The sequence below is a fragment of the Cibotium barometz genome, chromosome 26 (genome assembly GCF_041138505.1).
Source record: "Cibotium barometz isolate CiBa-2024 chromosome 26, ASM4113850v1, whole genome shotgun sequence".
NCBI classification, from domain to species: domain Eukaryota; kingdom Viridiplantae; phylum Streptophyta; class Polypodiopsida; order Cyatheales; family Cibotiaceae; genus Cibotium; species Cibotium barometz.
The window spans coordinates 40,790,685-40,809,305 of record NC_141071.1 but is presented as its reverse complement, the minus strand read 5'-3'; the positions used below and the strand labels follow the sequence as shown (position 1 = coordinate 40,809,305).

General features: G+C 41.7%; 1 protein-coding gene across 1 annotated transcript; it reads right to left on the bottom strand.

Annotated features, from left to right (window-relative positions):
• Positions 1-8,157: 8,157 nt before the first annotated feature.
• On the bottom strand, positions 8,158-9,250 carry LOC147623968 (rho GTPase-activating protein 7-like). The gene is made up of 3 exons (XM_086820628.1): positions 9,069-9,250; positions 8,729-8,992; positions 8,158-8,647 (listed from the first exon to the last, which is right to left on the bottom strand). The coding sequence occupies exons 1-3, from the start codon at positions 9,105-9,107 to the stop codon at positions 8,444-8,446; spliced, it is 507 nt and encodes a 168-aa protein (XP_086676754.1). The 5' UTR covers positions 9,108-9,250; the 3' UTR covers positions 8,158-8,443.
• Positions 9,251-18,621: the final 9,371 nt, after the last annotated feature.

Genomic DNA, 18,621 nt, shown 5'->3' with positions numbered 1-18,621 from the left:
ACAAATCTAGCTACATCTCTTTTCAATCATTAACTGATGAAAATCTTTATGGCTTGTAGAGTAGAGGATACTCCTCTATGTCGAGCATAAGGGGGTTTGTGTAACTCTTCCATGATAGATTGCCTAAAACGTCATGCTATGCATAATTTCTTCTAGAAAAAGAGATACCCATCATGATAAGAATATTTTGAGTATTGAGTCTAACCACTATCTCTCATTTTGGTTCAAATGTTTACAAAGCTGTGTCTTGGTCATAAAAGTCTACAAAATGAGCTTTTCACATGAATAATGAGCCTATGACTAAGTGCATCAGTCACATTCTCTTTGCCAAGTTGGTAGAAAATAGTAAGCTGAAAACTTGGAATAAAAGCAGCCCATTTAATGTGCTGATCATATATAATAGGTTGAGAAAGCAGAAGTCTAATACTCTACTGATCAATCTTAATGATAAATTCAAACCCATTGGATAATGTTTCCAAATCTTTAGTACATGTACCATAACAGTCAATTCTTTATCATATGTACTATACTTAATCTCAGGGGGGATCAAAGTTTTCTACTCCCATAAGCTATGGGATGTCCATCTTGCATTAAAACAACTCCTATGCCTAAACCACTAGCATCAATAAACAACTACAAAGAAATTTCTAGCAAAATCTAGGAGTTGTAATGCTGGTGCATTAGTGAGTGCTTCTTTTAAACCATTAAAAGTTTTTTCTTATTTCCACGTCCATTCATACTTGTTCACTTTCTTAAGAAGAAAAGTCAAATGATATGCAAGATATGTGAAACTTTTCGCAAACCTTCTATAATAATTACAAAAACCAAGAAATGATCAAAGCTCATGAATGTCTTTAGGTCTAGGATAAGTTGCTATCATCTTAATCTTCTTAGGGTCTACTAGAATACCATCTGCAAAAACTATGTGGCCTAAGTATTCAATCTCTGTCTGAAAGAAGGAACTCTTTTGGGTATTGAGATAAAGTTGATTCTCATTAAAAAGATTAAATACTATCTCTAGATGTTTCTTACGCTCGGTAATACTATCATTGAACACAAGAATATCTTCAAAGAACACTACCACAAAGTTTTGATATTTAAGGTTGATGTGATTCATTACATGTGATTAAATGTGGCTAGATCATTAGTGAGACCAAAAGGCATCACTAAAAACTCATAATGGCTTGGCCGCATTCTAAAAGCAATTTTGTACTTTCTCACACATCCTCACTTGATGATATCCTAACTTGAGGTCAATCTTACTAAACACTTTTTCTCCTCTAAATTTACATGAGGAATAGGATACCTATTGTTGATCGTGATTTTGTTAAGAGCCCTATAGTCAATACATTTTCGATATGTACCATTTTTCTTCTTGACTAAGTGAATTGGGGCACCATAAGGTGAGCTACTAGAGCAGATCAATTTACACTCTAATAGATCTTCTATTTGACGTTGGATTTGCTTTTCCTCTAGTTGGTTCACTCTATAGGGTTCTCTCTACAAGGAGGGATACTACTAGGTATTATATCAATCCTATAGTCTTTAAGTCTAGAACCAGGTAAACGAGGGTGACCATCAAGTAAGCAATCTAAAAACCAATAAAGAAAAGAGTTGTAAAAAGAAGAATCCTTGGTAGATTGCTTATGAGCTATGAGTTGATTCACAAAAACTAGAAAAGTTTTTTCTCTCTTCCTCGATGCTCAGGAATGTAACAGTCTCTTTTTTTCTTAATACTACTAAGATAGAAACTTTTTTCTTCATGCATAAAACACCAAGTATGTGCGTGATAATCTATATGTGGATTATACTTGTGTCTCCATGGCATATTAATAATTATGTCAATACCTTGTAGTGGTGCAACCAAAGAATTCCTTTTTCCTCTTCTCATAAGGTGGTGTCGTTAATTTTAGATTCCTTACTTCTTTGGTGAAATTATACTCTTGGTTGTTAAAGGAAGGTTTGATTTTGTATTTAGATGGTGTGACCTCTAGATTGAGTGCATTCACAAATCTTTTGAAGATAAACTCATGAGTACTTTCATCATCATGCAAGATTATGATTGACATATCTTTTACCTTACCATTCATTTTCAATAACCTATGAGGTACTAATAGACTGAGTTTGTGAGGGTATAGAGTTACCTCCTTAGTCGAAAATTTTTTCATACTTTGAGTTACCCTCTTGCTTGGGCAAATAGTTACCATTTGTATATTGTTTGCTTCATCATTCATGTTGACATTTGCTTAAGGTGTTTGTCTCTTCTCTGGACAATTGGTAGCAATGTGGCTTTCCTTGTTGCATTTGAAACATTTGATTTGTCACTTTTGATCGTCTTTGTTCACCTTGGAAGTATTCTCTTTAGTCTTGATATTAAAATCACATCTCTTCGTTTTGTTGAATCATTTAAAAGTATGATTCAAATCTTTTAACCAGTCAAAATATTTAGTAGGTAGGAACATACTCTTGAAATTTAGAGGGGCGAGGACCTTGGGTGGCCCTTGTGTCCTTTGGTATACCATTCTTCCTTTCACAATTAAGAGCTATGGAAATAGTAGAGCTCAAAGAATGAGGATGAAACATATTTACTTTAGTGCTAATATGTGGTCTCAACCTAGCTATAAATTTTCTCCTTTTCTCCTCCTTATGTACCTTTTATATGGCCTTAAGCTGAAGAAGATTTTGCCAAAACTTATCTACATACATCTACATTATCTCTTTCTCTAGCTGTTTAATGGTATCCCATTGCTATTCACTTCTGGCTTTATACTGCGATGGTAATAATTTTTTCTTTATTGACTTTTGGAACTCTTTCCCATCATAGGGTTTGTGATGCCCCGTCTTAGTAGCATTCCACCACAATGCACCACAATCAAGGTGACAACCATGAGAGTACCGTCTTGGCATCCTTTTTGCCATCATAAATGATATTTTTTTTAACTAATCTTCTTCTCTTTCCTAGACTCTTGGGATTTAAGGGTAGCTCCCACAGTTTTCTGAATATGATCACCTTTGAAATCTAAGGTCTTTTACATCACTTCTTGTTGTGGGATAATCTATCTTCTAACTTTTTTCTCAACTCCTTTTCATCTAAGATCTTATGTTGAGGTGCCTGGACTTTCTCTTGAATAGTTGGGAGTTGAGGATTCATGGTGAAGAATGACGGAAAGAAATTACTGAACAAAATAATAATACTTATCACTTTGCTCGTAATTTGTAAAAAGTTGTAAACTTCTTCGGTTGTGTAGTAAGAGAAATAATTCCCAAGCGTTGAGAATCCGTTCAGTAGTATCAGAAGTTTGAGTATCATGTATCACTGAAGTCGAAGGACATAAAACCATTCTTTGCTAAATAAATGGCTGCCCGAGTTAAGTGTATAAGTATTTGAATGCTGAGAGTTAACTTTTCATAAGCTTTGTAAGGTTTTTTTTAAAAGAGCTTTTTAACTTATAAAGATTTAAGACATTGTTTACCACCGAGGCGGTTGGGAAAAAATTAATTTTTACCGTGATTCACCGTGCTACAGCTATAATCAGATGCTGCCCATGAATGCTTATTATGATTTAGCCTAGTCAAAGCTAAAATTTCGAGGATTTGCTATGGTAGATAAGCTTGGGTAAAAGCTTAATTTTTCTTTAATTAAATTACAATATGCAACCGATTTGTTGAGAGAGAAGGATAGAAAATTTGTGCGCCCTTCATTATGGATATCTTGTTGTGTGACCACCAATCCAAAAACTAAGAGGGGGGTAATGATCTTGCTATGATCACCAATCCAAAAATTTGTGCACCCTTCATTATGGGTATCTTGTTGTGACCACAAATCCAAAAATTAAGAGTGGGGTAATGACCACAAATCCAAAATTACCCCACTCTTACCCTCCAGATCATGTCCACATGATCAGACTCACACACATCACTATCATATATATCATAATCATGTGCATATGTGTCAGTGGCATCATGTGCACATGTATCACTATCATCATATGTGTATGTGTGTGCGATACATCAATATCATCTCATGTGTATGTATGTGTGATATATCAATAGCATCATGTGTATGTGGGTGTGATACATCATCATAAATATGTGGGTGTGATATATCATCATCATAGTCCACATCCGGAGGGACATGATCATCACTGCTCACGAGTGTAGGGCACTTGCTCAAGTCTCCACGCACATCATCCCAACAAGCGAACAATGTTGAACCATCCGTGTCAAGATAGCCACATAAGTCAACAAGAAAATCACCATGTGTGGATCGACTAGCAAGACCAAAATACTACACTAAGATTTTTGTTTCAAAAAAATAAACCCATGTATACCTTGTGTAGTCATCAATGAATGTGATGGCATATCTATTTTCCTAGAGTGGTGACTATAACCAAATCTTTTAACAAGATAAAACCTACTCATCACTACCAAGATTGAATTAAAACCCTAACAAACACCAGTGCAATGAATACAAGCATTCACCACATGCATCCACAATTAAATAAAGACTTGTTTCTTTGTCTAGGATAAGATTATGTTTTCAGAGAGAGATTATTCATTGACCTTGAATTTTAATATATAAACTATTTTCTTTTAAAAAAAATATTTTCTCAGGCAAGAGAAGATGCCCCATGGTCCTTATCACAGTGCTAAATCCTGATGCCCCATGGTCCCTATCACAATGCTAAATCCTCCATGGAATCCTTGGATAATGAGATCAAGGAGACTCTCCACAAGGCTCGTTTTAAAGGTGAAGGAAAAATTTTGGGAGAGACAATACTGACTCCATGGACTAGTATTTTTACGTGGCTAGATATAATGTGAGAAGAAAGATCTCATCTTATGGTCACATGAAATGCTCCAATTGGGTGGAAGGACTATTGTGAATTCAATCACCTAATCCAGAAGTAGTTGTTGGATGATAATCACCTATTGGAGGACCGATTGTCTGGTGGCATCAACAGCATGTAGATGATGACTTGGAGACCAAATATGGGCAGGTGGACTAGTGCCGGATGGACCAAACATATAATTTGGTGTATTTGAATGTGTAGAGAGGACTGACTGTCTGGCTATCAACAACCCATAGACGATGACTTGAGTGTGTAGAGAGGACTGAGTATCTGGCTTTGACAACCTATAGATGATGTCTTGGAGACCTTCTCCCTGGTACGTTTCTAGAAACTTTAGTGGTCGCCCTAGATCAAGACCTCTACCTTGGGTTTGGCTATGCACAAGCCATTTTGGATATCAAGAGCTAGGGATGATCAAACCAAAGAACTAGGTCAAAAAATACTTAAAAATCAACAATTCTCTTTGATTCTATTACCCCACCTACCCTCTCTCTCTCTCTCTCTCTCTCTCTCTCTCTCTCTCTCTCTTTTGAAGCTTATTTTCTCTCTCTAAAAAGTTTAACTAAAAAGGATGATTATTTACACATATGCTTACACATCTGAGGTGTCTTTGGGGAGGAATCTTGCATTTTCCCTCCTTGAAGAATCGAGATGTCCTTATCTCACAAGTTGGGAATAATCCTTCAACTTTGATTCTTTTTCCCAAGTAGCATCCCCAACTAGATAGAATTTCCATTTGACCAAATATTCTCCTCAAGACTCTATTCACGAGAGCCTTCTCTTGAATATCCAAGATGATTTTTGGTTACAACTCCATCTGACCTTGGGCTGGAAAGGCAACCTTCTCGTCATCAAGAATGTGATTGGAATCTAGCATATTTTTCTTAAGTAATTGTGGATTTGAAGATATGGTGGAAGCAAAAGTTCATAAGCTTAACCTCCTTCCTTGTAATCACATATTGTCCACAATATCTTGGTGACAACTTCTTATATTTTCCCAAGGAGATAGAACTTCTCTTGGGTTGTACTCGAAGAAATACCATGTCACCCTTTTCAAACTCATGATGTGTTCTCTTTGGAACGACATACTACTTTTGCTTATCTTGGTGGGCATCCTTGATATCTTTCAAAAAGGAATGAATCTAATCAGCCATCTCATCTATAATTTTTCTCAGATACCTGAACTTTAATCATTGGATTTGACCAATTCAAGGGTGTTAGGCAATCATGTCCATAAAGTGCCTTAAATGGACTCATCCCAATACTATGATGATTAAAAAAAAGCATTATAGGTAAATTCAAATAGATATAAGTAATTCATCTATGTGCAAGGTTCTTGGCCACAACAAGATTGGAGGAGAATATCTTCAATCACTTGATTCGCCCTTTTTGTTTGGTTGTTTGTTTCTGGATGATACGCAATACTAACGTCCAAAGTAGTACATACTGCTTCAAAGAACGCTATCCAAAATCTGGATGTGAACTTAGCATCGCTGTCACTTACAATCCTCTAGGTAAGCCATGTGATCTGGGTATAGCCAATCTACCATGGTTTGCACCTTGGATGGGTCAGCTGATAACCCATCCTTGGAAACAATAAATCCCAGGTACAATCACTTTTCTTAGTAAAGAGTTTATGTTTCTTGAGAATCTCTAAGACTTTGTGCACATGCTTTTTATTATTAGAGCAGCATTTTTGGACAGAACAAAAAAAAAATCATCAAAGAAGACAAGGACCAAGTCATCCATGTGTTCTCTAAAGATCTCTTGCATCAAGCGATTAAAGGTAGTAGGAGCATTAGTTAGTGAAGGGTAGGGGTCTTAGAGCTGGTATCAATAGGCATCTTGGATGATGACCTTGGAATCAATTAAGTATAAACTCGTCAAATCCTTGAATGGAAGAGACCCCGGAGACTGGATCGGACCATGTGATGCATGGTAGAAGCCCAACTAGAAAGATGGACTTGTCTTGTCTAGCTTGCAGCGGTTTACTCACCAGTTGTTTGGTTTTTTTAGTTTTTAATTTTTCTCTTGATGCGTTTGCTTGAAGTATGCTTTCAATTGTTTTATAAATTGTTTGTAAGTGGTGTTGTTGTGGCACAATGGCCTATGAGGGTACCACAAATGTTGGATTTCTGCCTTGTGGTTGCCATCTGCAGGGTGCGCCATACGGAGGCAATTGCCCGAGACCTTGACCCCTCTTAGTCGAATGTGGGTGTGCTCTCGGTACTCCTAGGTGAGAAATGTCGAAGCAACCTCTTGGTGGACAAGCTCCCTAGCGATGGCTTGGCTAGTTGAAGTGGCTCAAAGATGGACGGATCCTAGACATGCCTGATATTATACTAGGATGTGTAATTCTCATCTTCACATAGCCTTCAAATTGACACATGCACAACGCATCCCTTCGGAAAGATAGATCTACAGATTATGAAGCACTGGGAAGACAAATGAATGGAGTGCTACATGTTTCGATGCCCAATCTACTATGAGATACGAGGATGCTTCCACTGTCTTTGAAGAGAGGTGTTTAGGCCTTTGAGATCAAAGATAATTGGGTTTATACCTACTACAAAGACAGTAGGCCAAGATTGAGATGATGTAAGACACCACACAAACATCTATCACATATTCACCCCCCCACTTCCCTTCCCTCTATTGACTGTCACATCAAATGACACAACAAGATCCAAAATAAGGCATTAGAGACCACCACCAACATTTGCACCAAAGATTGCACAATCCCTTGAGAAATCCAAATACCCGTTCCCCTCCAATACAATCTCTCTCTAGCCGTTAATACAATCTCTCTCTGCTCACCAATAGCTTGACCCCCAATCTCATAATATCATAAACGTTGCATATCATAGTGGCATAGTAGATGAATACTAGGACTTCATAGTTTTTTTATGCTCCTTTTTGGTCTTGCCTTATGCAAAACATTACACAATGGCAGAAAATTGTTTGGTGGAGCAATCATCGTGCCATCGAAAGGCAAAGGATTATCTTACAACCTTTATTTTTGAAAAAAAAAAGGATTTGGAGTTGATATATTTTAATTAGCATTTATTATTTGTTTCCGGTAGAAAGTCAATCATCAAATGATCCAAGAGTGAAGATTTGTTTTTGCAATCTTTTAAAAAAAAAGGATTTGGTATAGATATGTTTTTATTAGCATTTATTGCTTATAAAGTATAGTTATTGTTTACATTGTTTTATGTACTCTCCACTCTCTCTCTCTCTCTTTTACAGAGGCAGGCTCCTTATGATAAAATTCTTCTTGTTCACTCAAAGGACTCTCCATCCAGTCGATAAAAAGAATTTTCCATTGCTTAAAATTTGAAAAGCTTTGTTTGTTACAAGGCCAGTTTGAGTCCTTTTCGAAAATCGAACTGGACTACTGATAAACAAAGGGAATTTGCCCTCTTAGATTATGGCATCTGTTTACTATAATCAATTCATCGCACATTTTATACATTGGGTTCTGTTCCATTCTACAGAGTAGGAACAGTGCACAATGCCTATGACCTGAAAAGATATGGAAGAAAAAAAAACAGGACCATGTTGAATGTATAGACCAAAGTAGGCATACATCATGTCGGGCGTGTCCATGGCGGTGATGAATACGTTAAATCATGGCCAGTCACAAGACGGGGAGTGAAACTTGAATCTAGATTCTGAAGCTGTTCCACCAATTGGGATCGCCTTTCTTTGAAGAAGTCGAGCCTTGTTGTGAGCTCCGTGAGAGCGGATGATGCAACTTCTTGACGTTGATACATAGCAGCTGTGTTTGACATCTGCCATGCATGAAAAGCTTGTATCAGCACCCCTGATTGATCATCATGAAAGTAAGAACAAGGAGGTATAACAACGGATACCTCTACATCTGTGAAGTTTCTCTTCACACTCTGCACCTCCTCACTCAAGGGAACATCACTTGTGCAAGAAGGCATCACTTCTGCTCGTCCAGAATCAGATTTGCTTGATGTCTCATGCCTCCGCCTCCATGCAAACTGCTTCCCACCTGCTAGGGGTGCAGCTGGAGGCCGTGAATTCGTCCAGTCACTACCAGCTGTCAAGTCTTGTTGAGCAGCCTGCCTCCGCAAATTCATACCTCTTGCTCTCTCGGCTTTCAGAGCCTCCTGTATGCCAAAAAAACGGATTTTTGTATTGTAGATAAACTCCTAATGCAGATCGGGAAAAAAAAATAAAAAGAACCTTGGCCTCCTCTAAAGCATTCCGCTGTTGTGTCACCATCTGCTCCAAGGCAGATGCATGATCATGTCTGTTCTGAACCTGTAAAGTCACAACAGAAAAGTTATCTGGCACGTAGGAAGAATATTGGAGATGGGAAAGTAGGCTTGTCTACCCGCAAAAAGGGCAATTTAACAAGCAGTAATATTCATCAGAGGAAAAATCATTTGCTGGTTATTTGCACTTTGCACCACATAATTAAAGTTAATCGATCAGCACGTGCCAGATATCTCAAAATCACATTACAGCTAATGGGCACTCCCAGCCATCAGAAACCAAGGAAAACTCCCGTTCGAACTATATACCTAGATGAATCCAGGAACATGCCCAAATTCACCTTTTAGGAACATGCTTGTTATATACTCATGGTAGTCAACCCACAAGACTATATAACTATCAACTCCATTATGCATAGTATGGACTAGATACTATGACATCCCCACTAAAGTCATCAATGCCCAATAGTGGGTGTAGATCTCTGTATCAAGCTAAGCTCTCACACACGCACTCCACACACACACACACACACACACACACGCACACATAATAGCATATATTCACACAAAGCCCTTCGTATTGAGTTTCTGTCAAACCTCCGGAGATGTAGGGCAGACTTAGCCATAATGAAGCCTAGCACTAAGGGAAGTAGCAAATAGAAAGAATAAGTACAGCAAATAAGTAGTTGATAGGACAAATGCAGTGCTAAAGATAGAAAGAATAAGCACGATATCAACTGTTCAAAAATTTGTGTAATTTTCAAAATTTCCCTTCTCTCCAAACCCTACCTTATGAAAGACACCAAAAAGCCATGCGAAACCACGATTGAGCAATACCAGAGAGCTTTCTCTCTCTTCGACCATCTAGTAGTTAAGATTAACTACAAAAGAAACAGAATGTGCTCGTGTTCCTTGAATGCTATACTAAAGTTGTCACATGCACTCTGCACTGTAGTGCATAGTGACAAGCTGGCTCATCATCAGTGCATCTTGTACATCAATAGGAACACTTTTTAGGATATGATTTTATCGTATGCCGTGGCCCCATTGTAGGCCCCAGTCCGGGACATGTCAAGCACGAGCTACGTAGGTCTTTCCTCAGCCATAGCGGCTCAGTCCAATCAGTCCAGTCCCTTAAACCACTTGAAGAGATTCATTCATGCATGTAGAAGTCAGTCTAGAAGCCTTAGGGTTTGCATCAGGTCATGGTATGCATTTTGCACAGCATCATGTGCATGTAACCTTTCCTTAGCATTTTAACTTTTGCATAAGCATATAAATCATTGCCAAGCATTCAATGCATAAGCATGTAAATCATTGCCAAGCATTCAATCCATTGCCTAGCATTGATTACCATTGCATTGCATAGCCTTTAGCCACTTTGCACCCTCTAGATCCAATCGGCTGCCTTATGGACCAGTCGGCAGCATAAAAAGCATATAAACAAGCACATAAAGCATATATTTTAAGTCGGGTATAAAAAGGGGCCAGCCAACCTGCTCATAACAACCGACAAGTCCCTTTTGCCTATATATATGAAGCGCTTGTTCATTCTTGCATAGATCATCTCCCATGCTGAAATCACCTCTCTCTCTCTCGCTCTCTCTCTCTGCTCCTCTCTTGCAGAAAACGCAGCCACATTCATCATCCCTTCTCTTGCAGAAAACACAGCCCTTCATCGTGGAACGAGGAGCTTAGATCTCAGCCCAGATTTACAGCCTTTCTCAGCCCCTTTGCTGGTTGCTTTTCTCAGCCTTCTTCTCCCCTCTTCGGTGAAGAAAATGCAGCATCAGCTTGCATAACCAGCCATCTATCTCATGCATAATCAGCCCCTCACAGCCTTACGACAGTCCCAAACCAGCCCCCTTCTCTTAGCCTCAGTTTGCAGCCCTCCTACAAACCTGCATCGGCTTCGAATCAAGTCCTTTTTGGTGCTTCTACAGCAGTGTGCAGTCAGCCCCATCGTTTGGTCTTTCGGAGGTCTTGCATTCGGGTCTTCCTCAGTCCACAGTCAGCCAATCTCTTCAAGGTAATACTCTTAGCAATAGGAGGGGGCCCTTTAGTGGGTAATTGGGACCCCATACTGTGTACAGATCTCTCTCTCTCTCTCTCTCTCTCTCTCTCTCTTAAAGTTTGGAGTGATAAAGCGGATTGCTAAAGATTCACGAAACTCAGGATACAGAAGGTGGTGTGAGACTTTGTGTCACACATCCTTTCATCTACGCATAATTTTGTTGCATGTTACAAAAGTAAAACTTGTCAATCAACTCTTGGATTAAAAAGCAATTCTGTTTCGGATTAGAAGGGGTGCATGGTTCAGAATCCAGATTCCATCATTCCAAAGAATCTGGCTGTAGCTAAGTGAGGTAGATCAGCTTTATATTTTGCGGCACAGCTACTCTCAACAATTTTTTCCAAGCAAAGATCCTTCTATTAGTACAAAAAGAAATGTACACGCGCTGACTACGACGCTCTCATGAGATAAGGGATACAATGTAGCAAAAGGTCGAGGCGGCTCCCTCCATAGTTGACCAGGGGCGTGCACTGGAGGTTTATGTTGCCAAACAACTTCATCATCACCTCATGCCAGAAACAGCAGCCCAGTGCTACTGTATCGGTTCCAAGTTACCTGCGGAACACTTCAACAGGTGAAACGCTTCAGCCTACCCTGGAGCGTGTTGATGAGGTCCATCCAGATAGAGCGGATGGTCTTCGCCAGCACTGTGACCGTGTCCTCAATAACCTCGCTGCACTTGCCACATGTGCCAAGCTTCGATGCTGTCAATAAGGTCCACGGTTGGTCTGTGTGGGTCTCAGGGGTCTAAGGTACCACTCGGACTACGGCAACTATGGTGGCAGTGATCCGAAAACAGCGAGCTAGTTCACGAGGCCCTCTCAGCCATCTCCTCTGAAGGAATGCCAGACCCTGGCTCTGTGGCCCATGCAACAGTTCCCCAAGTGATCATCTTGAAGGTTCCAAGGAGGGAAGTGAGGTGCTTGGTGCCACCACGAGGCTGTCTTAGCTGCTGCTCATCAAAAAGGGGGTTAAATAAGACACGCTGACTCATCCCTGCCAAGTCAGCATCTTGCCCTGTTGGGCTGCTAAGGATAAAAGTACATACTTTATGGAAAAGCACTCTACTACTAAAAACATACAATGTCCATAAAGTGATCTTTTCTTTATCATTTGAAAACTCACAACCTTTGAGCTCTTCACGTTGATGACCTGTAGTGCCCCTTCAGAATCGTCGCACACTCGGTCTCAGCACCACACTTCCAAAGCACCGGGCTTCTTCACGACTGCACGAATGCCATGATGATCACCATCCTGACCACGATACTCCTCTCGCGCACTCCAGGCTGGCGTTCTTCTCTGCTGCCCGGCTCTTCAACCAATTAAGCCCCGCAGAGCACGCACACGCACACACACTTGACTGCATGTGCTACAACCCCAATTTAAGCCACACACACAGAGTTGCAAGCTCTCACACAGCACATCATGGCGCACTCCGACACAATGGAAGATAACACACACACAGATGGCAGAGGAGAGACGATTTTTCAAGGCCCTCTGGCCATTTATCATAATAAATGGTAGATGATTACATTGCTGTAGCCTCTGCTGCGTTCTCTCCACTCCTCTAATTGCCTTGTAGAGATCTCCGTCTCTCTCTACTCCCGATACAGATTCCTCTGCTGCGCTCTCTACCATCCTCAGACCTCTGAATCTCCCTACTCCTTTATTTCTATTACATTATAATATTCATGGGACTCAATGCAGGACTTTCTCCATCAAGGCCATGAAGTCAAACTCAACCCTGGTGTATTGTTCCCGAGAAATTGAACATTGGTAATCCATCTCCACTCACCGACCCACAGAGCCCGGCTCTTCAATCAATTGAGCCCCACAGAGCACACACACTTGACTGCATGTGCTACAACCCACTCCCAAGATCAAGCATCTCTCTCAATTTAAGGCGCACACACACACACAGTTGCAAACTCTCACACAGCACATCATGGTGCACTCAGACACAATGGAAGATATACACACACATAAACAGATGGCGGAGGAGAGATGATTTTTCAAGGCCCTCTGGCCATTTATCATAATAAAGATAGATGATTACATTGCTGCAGACTCTGCTGCGTTCTCTCCACTCCTCTAATTTCCTTCTAGAGATCTCCGTCTCTCTCTACTCCTGATACAGAGTCCTCTTCTGCGCTCTCTACCATCCCGAGACCTCTGAATCTCCCTACTCCTTTATTTCTATTACATTAATTAATTCATGGGACTCGATGCAAGACTTTCTCCATCAGGGCCATGAAGTCAAACTCAACCCTGGTGTATTGTTCCCGAGAAATTGAACATTGGTAATCCATCTCCACTCACCGACCAGAGCACCTTGCACAAGGTCTCAAGTTTGTTTTCCTGAGGGCAACTATCTTTCAACCGAAGGCTTCCATAGAAGCCACTGAAGTAGATAAGAGCATAGGTCTGCTTCTGGAAAACGACATTTGAGGGCCGTCTTGGATGGGGATGGGCTACATGGGGTGGCTCCCATGGAGTTGTCCGAAGCAGGGGAGACAGAAATTGCTGGTGAAGAACAATCCATGTCCAGGGGCAGCTAAGAAAGAAGAGGCACACCAAACAAAAAGAGGGGGGAAGGAGGAGCACAAAGGTAAAGGGAGGCAGAGGACAAGACTACAGGGAGGTGTGTGTGGGGGTGGGGGCGGGGGGGCAGTGCAGAGGGACGGGGGAGATGACGAGGGAAGTAAGGCGCTGACAAGGAGTCCAATATACGGTTCTTGAGGTTTGAGCACATATCAGGCACCTGCAATAGGAGCTGCGAAGTCTCCACGAGCTGAGAGCCTGCCACCCACCCACCCATCCACCCCAACACCACCACCCCGCGTTCCCCCCCTGGTCCGTGCACCTCTCCCCCTTCCTGTCACCTGCTCCCCTAGGCCCACCCCCAGTGCATTTCCTTCCTCCCCCATTTTGCTTTCCTAGCCTTGTTCTATTACCCCCACACCACCACCCCTCCCCAGCACAGCGAAATTCATGAGGTGAAGATGCTTCTTAACAAGAAGTGTGAAATGAAAGATTTAGGTGAGCTGTGATACGTCCTGGGTAAAGAGGTGATTAGATCACGTGATGGGATTTGGCTTTTATAGAGGCAGTATGCTTTAGACATAGTATGGAATGGTAAGCCACTGGCCTTAGGACCAAGATCCTCCTGTAGTTACCGTTTCTCACCACCCGTAAGCGCCTTTTTATCCACCCGTAGGCAATGCCGCCGAGGAAGCACCTTGTGGGATTTTGAACCCAGAACCTCCAAGTCCTAGATAAACACCTTTACCACTTGAGCTATCAACTCGTTGGGCTGTGACTCTGTGATTTGCTTACCTTCCCCCACCCCCCCACCCCCCCACCCCGGGCACCGCGGGAAAAACCATTTTCCCCTTTTCTGTGTTTTCTCTCTGCACCCCCCTTTTTTTGCTTGCTTCTGCTTTCTCTTCTCTAGCCACCGCCGCCGTCGCCTCTTGTTTTCTCTCCACTCTCTAGACACACACACACACACACACACATGAATGTATACATGTATGCATATATGTGTGTGTAAATATATATATATATATATATATATATATATATATATATATATATATATGTATGTATGTATGTATGTATGTATGTATGTATGTATGTATGTATGTATGGATACTGTAGCATTATATGGTAGTGATGTGTGTGAACACACTTAGGACCACCGGGGCCCTTTTCCCCTCACTAAGAGGGTTTTTTCTCCGTGCGTATGTACACCCTCTTATCTACTCATTTTGGGGTGTGTACTTATCTTTTGTATCTGGCACACATTTGTTCATTTTAATCTAGTGAGTTTATGTGCTCTCAAGCTTCTCTATCTTGTGTGTGTGCATTTTGTAACCCTAACCCTAATTCCAACAATTAGTATCAAAGCTAGCTTCCTTGACACTTGATCTAGTAGTCTGCCTCCCTCCTCACGACCTTGTTTTTATGTCTCCGATTGAGATACCCTCTTAGGACAAGAAGGTATATACTGTAGTATGTTGTATACGAAGTGGATCCGCGGCGCGATTCGGACGCGTTTCGAGCACGTTTTGGGAATCTCAAGGTTTCTGCAGACGTTCTGGAGAGAGATCATTTTGGATTGGTTCTGGTCGATTTTGGGTTTTTGGGCTGTGTAGCGACAAAGATTTGGTGTGCAGCAGCATCTACAGTGTCTTCAACAACATCGACCATTATACTTTCGTCAGTAACACTCTATTCTGTACTCTGTGTTATTTTTCATACACTTTGCAGGTGATTCAGTCAGTTGTTGGCAGCCATCCAGGGTTGCATTCAGTGAATACTGAGTACTTGCAGTGTGTTGAAAGATTTTGCATTTGGTAGAAAGTCATGGCTGGTAATAGTGATGTATTCAACATGTTGTTTGCTGAGGACAAACTTGATGGGACTAACTACCCATTGTGGTCCTATATGATGAGGCATGTACTGGTTGCTAAAGGCCTTTGGAATGACTGGTAGTGAAACTCATCCTATTTCACAACTACCAGTGCAACAAGTGCTGCAGGTACACCTGCAGCAGCAGAATCTGATACAGATGTGGCTCCTCCACATGCACCACCAATACCTCCCAGTTCTACTCAAACGAGATGGGATGGAAGAGATACACAGGCACATACATTGCTTGCACTTTCTGTGAAACGAAGCATTATTCCTTATATTCGGTCATGTAAGACTTCAAAATAGGCATGGGATGCACTTGTTGCATTATACCAGGTGCGCAATGAAGTATGTGTTGCATATCTACACAAACAGTTGGAGTCTGAGCACATGAATGAGGGAGACTCAATGGACAACTTCTTGACCAAGATCAAAGATTTTAAGGAGCAACTTGCTAGTATGAATGAGATATATCCTGATAGTACATTGGTGCCCACAGTTCTCAATGCATTGCCGGATTCTTATCAGAGTTTTGCCTCTACTCTTAGACTTATGATGAAGGAAAATTCAAATGCCCTTACATTTGATAAGCTGATTTCAGTACTCTTGTAAGAAGAGTAGTCTAGGAAAAACATATCTGTTATGCAAGTTGGTGACCAAGCTTTTGTTGCCAATCAAAAAGGCAAAGGTAAAGCTTCTTCACATGGTGACTATAAGCCAAAATTAGAATTCTCAGGTAAAGATGCAGAGAAAGAAGCCGATAAGCCTAAAAAGAAGGACTAGTGTCACTATTGCAAGAAACCAGGGCACTATATAAATGAGTGCAAGAAAAGGCTAGAGAAAGAAAAAAAGAAAGAATCGGGCATGGTTGTGGCTGATGCATCTGCACCAAGTGCAGAGAAGAAGAAATTTGCAAGTTTTGCTCAAGATGATTGGGCATGGACAATACATTGCAGTTATGACCCTTCTGTTCATGATGTATGCATGTCAGTGGGCAAAATCCGATGCTTGGTACTTTGACAATGGTGCTAGTAAGCACATTACTCCACAAAAAAATTTGTTCTCATCTCTGGAATCTGCCCCAAGTGCACGAACCATCACATGTGCAAATGGTTCCTCATATTCTATCAAAGCAGTTGGTAAAGTTGTGTCACTGCTATAAATGGGGACGCATTTACTCTTTCTAAAGTTTTATATGTGCCAAGCATTAAGAAGAACTTGCTGTCAGTTTCAGCCTTAGCCTTGTCAAGCTTGACGATGAAATTTGTGGATGACAGATGACAGATGTACAGTTCAAGATAGAAATGATGATTAGTCTATCATTGCCTCAGGTACCTTGTTTCATGGCCTATTCAAGATGGATGTATTTGAGAAGTTGCAGCAGAATGCTTGCTCGGTCTCTATGACTCGTGCTATGAGTGATGCAGAATTATGGCATATACACGATTTGGCCATCTGAATTATGGTAGTTTGTTACAACTTCAAAAGCATGATATGGTGTCTAAGTTGCCAACTTTTGAGACCCCAACTAGACATGTATGTGAGGGGTGTATTCTTGGTAAAATGCATCGAGCATCATTTCCAAAGGATGGATCTGTGAGAGCTATTAAGAAATTACAGCTATACATAGTGATGTATGTGGTCCTATGAGGACACCATCTATTGAGAGATATCTCTACTTCGTCACTTTTATTGATAATTACTCTAGATATAGCTGGGTGTATCCACTAAAGCAAAAATCAGAGGTTTTTATGTGATTTAGGCACTTCGTATCCATGGTTGAAAATGCATGTGAATGTAAAGTTGGCACCCTTCGTTCAGATCAAGGGAGGGAGTATATTTTCAAGGAATTTCATGCATATATGGCTAGAAAAAGCAGAAGGCAGCAATGTACAGTGCCATACACACCTCAACAAAATGGTGTGGCTGAGAGGAAGAACAGGTCTCTCATGGAGATGGCACGATATATAGTGAAAGCCCAAGATTTACCTCATGGTTTTTGGTTAGAGGAAACTATGTGCGTAAACTATGTGTTGAACAAATGTCCTACCAAGGCCTTGCAATCTAAAACTCCTTATGAAGCTTGGCATGGCAGGAAGCTTTCTGTGGCTCATTTGCGTGTTTTTGGATGTCTTGCTTATGCTCTCTGCCTAAGCAACAATGCAATAAGTTCGATGATAAGGCAGTTAAATGCATATTTATGGGACACAGATCAGAAAGCAAGGGATATAGACTCTACCATCCGGCCTCAAAGCGGAACTTGGTAAGTAGTGATGTTGTTTTTGTCAAAAACTCATTTCAGCCCATGCTTTTATGCAAAAAACAGCAAAATGTATGCTCATAGGACATGTTTGATTCGCCTTTGTTTAATGGAGGACAACCATATGTAGAGCAATTGAATGCTCAACCAAGTGCAAAAATTCAGCCTTTGTAAGTGCAAAATCAACTTGCAAATCAACCTTTTGATGAGGCAATTATTAAGGATGTAGTGGATGAAGAGACTTGGCACATTGCAAAGAATCGAGCGTGATATGCTCCTGCGAGCTCCGCCTCTCCCCCTCCCGCTGCTTCTCGCCGTCGTGTCCCCCTCTCCCCCCCGCCTGTCCCTCGCCTTCTCCTCCGTCCTCTCCCCCGCCTCCTTCCTCGCCATCTCTCCCCCGCCTTCTGCCTCGCATCCTCCCCTGCCATCTCTCCCCCCCCATCTCTCCCCCGCACCCTTCCTCGCCATCTCTCCCCCGCCTTCTGCCTCGCATCCTCCCCCGCCATTGCTCCCCCGCCTTCTGCCTCGCATCCTCCCCCGCCATTGCTCCCCCGCCTCCTTCCCCGCATCCTCCCCCGCCTTCTCCCCCCCCGCCTTCTCCTCCTCCGCCTCCTTCCTCGTTTCCTCCCCCGCCCTTTCCCCCCCCCCCCCCCCCCCGCCTCCCTCCTCGCTCTCTTCCCCCGCCATCTCTTCCCCCCACGCTTTCTCCTCCGCCTCGCTTCTCTCCCCCGCCATCTCTTCCCCCCCCCCCCCCGCCTTCTCCTCCGCTGC

What these genes read in the sequence shown, in the direction of transcription:
- LOC147623968 (XM_086820628.1), bottom strand. Translation starts at nt 9,107, where the DNA reads ATGGTGACACAACAGCGGAATGCTTTAGAGGAGGCCAAG. An exon ending in ATGCTTTAGAGGAGGCCAAG is followed by an intron (nt 8,993 to 9,068) that starts GTTCTTTTTATT and finishes TTTGGCATACAG; the next exon opens with GAGGCTCTGAAAGCCGAGAG. An exon ending in GAAACTTCACAGATGTAGAG is followed by an intron (nt 8,648 to 8,728) that starts GTATCCGTTGTT and finishes CATGCATGGCAG; the next exon opens with ATGTCAAACACAGCTGCTAT.